Source organism: Pterocles gutturalis, unplaced genomic scaffold, assembly GCF_000699245.1.
Source record: "Pterocles gutturalis isolate BGI_N339 unplaced genomic scaffold, ASM69924v1 scaffold16731, whole genome shotgun sequence".
NCBI classification, from domain to species: domain Eukaryota; kingdom Metazoa; phylum Chordata; class Aves; order Pterocliformes; family Pteroclidae; genus Pterocles; species Pterocles gutturalis.
The window spans coordinates 1,144-5,331 of record NW_010100685.1 but is presented as its reverse complement, the minus strand read 5'-3'; the positions used below and the strand labels follow the sequence as shown (position 1 = coordinate 5,331).

The window sequence follows — 4,188 nt, the reverse complement described above, 5'->3', positions numbered from 1 at the left end:
GAGAGGACGGAGCTGTGGCGGGGCGGCAGGGTGGGTATCCTGCCCCTTGCTGCCTAAGGCAGGAGGGATTCCTCCATTCAGGAGCTGCTGAATCTTATTTTCTACTCTTGGGTAAATCTTGAGCGCAGCTGTATCCTGCAAATACCCAGAAGCACATGAGCAGTTCTCCTCCAGTGCTCAGCAGGGAAATATCGAACGACACTTTCAGTGGTCCCTGCTGTTACCTTGCTGCTGCCGGGAGGGTGGGCACTGCTCCACGCTCTGCCGGCTGCCCTGCCGTTACCTGCCCGGCGTTTTTGGATGCTGACATTGTACCACAATCTCAAAACACTTTCTGAACCCAGACTCTGAAGTTTGGTGATGGGATGGTGTGCTTTGTGTTTTACATGAGCAAACAAAATTATTGCCGGCCCCTCGGGACAGTCAGAGGTGTAAGGTTACAAATTATTATTCCTGTAAAGGATTTTGGCTATTAGTAAGAGTTGCACTTCAAACTGTAGTGTATTTGATTAAACCATAGGTTTAAAATTAAAGTGAGTGAAGCTGTTTGTGTATCATCCTTGTACTGAAGCAGTCCAGGAGCGGCAGGTTGGTCTGACTTTGCTGATCTGTTCCTGCAGGTTCTCAGTAAACAAAAGGATATTTGTAGTTGGGTTTGGATTATACGGATCCATACATGGGCCAACGGATTACCAGGTAAACATACAGGTAAGTCTCTGTACGACATTAAAAATGTCTGCTGCTGTAGGGGCTAACTTACACATTTTAGTGAATATGCAAGAAAATCCCAAGTTTGAAGGGACGGGATTTGTTCTCTGGATGGGGCGACTGGCAGATGTAGCGAGGGCCAGATGGGGCACGGGGGATAAGAGGGATTATTACTCTCGATTTTATGCAACCTCCCGTTGCATGCGTCACTGCAATATCTCCCCAAGTCCGCTTGCAGCCTTTGAAAATACATCTCGGAGAGTTGTGGCGCAGTTTGAGAAGCAGCTGTGCGTGTTTTCCCACCCCGAGCAGGCCGGGCCGGCTCTGCCCTGTGGGTGCTGCGGCACGGTGGCTGCTGCGATAGCTCTTGGGCTGTCTGTGGCTCTGAGCTGTGCAAACGCAGTGGAGCAGCCGCGGCTCAGCGAGGGCAGAGGAGAAGGGAATCGCTGTGTCTGTGCTGCGCCGATGTGCAGCCTCAGGTCGCCAGGGTCCCGTTTGGGGTGAGGAGTAGCGCTGAGGGAGGCTCTGTTGGCCAAAGTCCATCGTGATCTTGTTCAGGGACTGAGGTGGTTACGGAAATGTTGTGTGCCGTGTTCTGGAGGCACAACCGTAACCCCAGCCTGGGTCACTTGAGAAGAACTGTCCCCAGGAATCAGGCACGGCTGATGTGACGAGTGTGGTCTGTCAGCACTTCGGAATGGTCAGGGTCTCCTGGTGCTCTTGGAGGGGAAAGGCAGGTGAAGATCTCAGCGTAGAACTTGGGGCTGCAGTCCTCTGCCGGGCCTCAGGAGAAGGAGGGGTTGTCTGGGGCTGTCTGGGAGCCCACGGGTGTTCGGTGTGACCCAACGACTTCTGGAGGTGGCCATAAGCAATGGGATCGTGCAGTTGTAGTGCGGCTCGGAGACGGGCTGGTCAGTCCCTGAAATTCAGTGCAGGGGGGACACGCCTGCGGCGATGCAGGGCAGCGTTGCACTGACCATGCAGATGAAAAGTTTCCACCTGTCTTCCAGATCATCCACACGGACAGTAACACGGTCCTGGGGCAGAACGACACGGGGTTCAGCTGCGACGGATCCTCCAACACTTTCCGGGTGATGTTCAAGGAGCCTGTTGAGATTTTACCCAACGTCAACTACACAGCGTGTGCTACTCTAAAGGTACCGTACCGCGGGCACGGCTGGAAGGGACAGAGCTGGGTGACAGCAGGCTGCGTTAGTCCCTTCAGTGCAGCGTGGTTCTTGCTCGGCGTTTTTCAAGGCCTGTGCTGGAATCCTGAGGGGCTGCTCTGCAGTCCTGCACCTGCGGGTGCGACAAGAGTTCAGAGTCGGTTTTTAACTTGTCTTGCCAGTGTGCGGTGTAACAGGCTGCACTAGTGATGGGATTTGGTTTTTGTAGTCTGGACAGATAAGCTGTCAGTTCTGTGGGCATCTAATCCAGAGCCTGCAGTGGCTAGAAAAGTTGATATTTAACTGATGAAATCTGGTTAAATGTAGCGTTAAGTTCCGATAGGGCCGAGAACTTTGCTCCAAGTAGCTGAGATGCAAGAACCAGAAAGCAAAGGGAGGTGCTGAGATCTCCAAAGCTCGTTGCTTCGGGCCAGGCTGTGAGGCCAAACCTCCCGGCGCGTGCTCGGGCAGCTGCGTCCTGTGGGGCTGCGATCCCCGGCTTGATCTGTTCTTGTCTTCTGTGACCATCACAGGGTCCAGATTCCCACTATGGAACCAAAGGACTGCGCAAAGTGATTCACGAATCACCGACGACAGGAGCCAAAACCTGCTTTACGTTCTGTTACGCGGCTGGAAACAACAACGGCACTTCGGTGGAGGATGGACAAATCCCAGAGATCATCTTCTACACATAGTGCAGCTGCGGCGCGGGCTCTGGACTCTCCTCTTCTCTGCCCTGTGACCTTCCAAACTAAATTTCTGGCTGAGTTTGACCACACCTCTTGGAGCCACACTAGCCAAAGGTCTCAGTAAAATCATTTCAAAGCTCGTGTTTGCCTTGTGCTAGTGATTCTGCTGCTATCACGAACCAGACTAACTGGTGTCCCTCCCAGTACCGTTTGTAGGTTGTCCGTGGCTCGTCATTTTTCACTTTACCGATTAACCCCATCTAACAATGTGCATTTTTTTTTTTTTTTGACTGTAATGAATGTAGATGCTTTTCCACCAGTCTGAAGCATGGAAACCAGTGGCTCTGGTTGTGGTTAGACTGGCTGTGAGGAGATAATCCTGCAGAAAGCCACAGTCGAGGGCTGCATGGCCCATCCTCTCCCGCTCTAGCTCAGCGGTCAGGGTGAGACGTTTCGTCACGCCTGCCCGGCAGTGACGGTGGGGCTCGGCCAGCCCCTGCCTGGCACCTTCCCTCCCGCCAGCCACGCCCGTGGCACGCACAGCTGCCTTCTAAAATTGACGGAAAGCGGCCTTTTCCTTGAGGCTTCGCTGTTTCAGCATCAGTCTTGAGGGAGACCTCAAAACTCCAGCGCCTCTGGAGAGACTGTGACGTTTTCAGGCTCTTCTCACTGATTTACGACAATCCTTCACCTCGGGCGGTCGGAGCCAGCGAACCCGCGGCCCTGCGCAGTGGGGAAGGGGCAGCGGCTCTCCGGGCAGGATCTTTCCTCCCCTGCGTGGAGGCTGCCACACCAGGACCCGCTGGTGCTTCTTTCAAACTCCGCAGCGCGTTGGAAGCGATGGGTGATCCTCCGACACCCCCGGCACTGCCGTCAGCAGCAGGGAACCCGAACCCGTCGTCACCGCGCTCATCAAATCCTCCGAGGATTGTGGCGGGGGTTGCGGGGACCTCTGACCCGCTGTTCCTGTGCGCTGCTGCTGTTCTCACGCACGCTTCGATGCGTTTTCTCTGCGTTTCCGTGCATCGCTCACCCACCCTGCGCCGCTTCAGAGCGCACCGCCCTGATGTGGAGCAGCCCGGATGTGGAGCGGGAGGGGGGGCGGGAGGCGCGCCTGCCGCTCACCTGGTGCCGCAGCAGCTGGCCAGCATTCCTGAAGCGGTTTAGGAAGATGTTGAAGGTTTTCTCTTTGCCTGTGTGTGTTTGCACGGTCCCCGTTTGGCCAGGCGCAGGAGGAGGAGCTGGTATTTCCACGTCTCGCCTGGCTTTGGGCTCTCGAGCTCAGTCATCTTGAAGACCCCCCTGTCCTTCCCCGCTTTTCCCCGGCAGCAGGTACGGCTCCAGCTGAGCGGGGACACTCGTCCTGTTGCGGAGGAGGTGGGGTCCAGCCTCCTGCTTGCTGCTGCTGCTGAAGACTCTGAGAATATTTCCTCCTCCTCCTCCTCCTGCAGAGGAAGCTGTAACTAAAGGACCTTCGGAATCTGCGTGGGACTCGCTGGTGCTGCCTCGACGCTGAGGTTCCCCTTCCCTGCTCTGGGCACTCGGAACTCGCTGGGCAGCTGCTGGAAGTGAAAAGCTGGTGGTTCTTCGCTGGGGGGATGGCTCGGTGCTGGTTCATCCCTGGG

At 55.6% G+C, this 4,188-nt stretch overlaps 1 protein-coding gene across 1 annotated transcript in view; it reads left to right on the top strand.

Moving 5' to 3' along the window:
- Positions 1-2,580, top strand: part of BTBD2 (BTB (POZ) domain containing 2) — a 14,711-nt gene extending 12,131 nt beyond the window's left edge. The window contains exons 6-8 of the mRNA XM_010080793.1: positions 621-708; positions 1,719-1,865; positions 2,408-2,580. Coding sequence (XP_010079095.1) covers positions 621-708; positions 1,719-1,865; positions 2,408-2,569 — 397 coding nt within the window. The 3' untranslated portion in view covers positions 2,570-2,580. The remainder of the gene's footprint in view (positions 1-620; positions 709-1,718; positions 1,866-2,407) is intronic.
- The last annotated feature ends 1,608 nt before the right edge of the window (positions 2,581-4,188 follow it).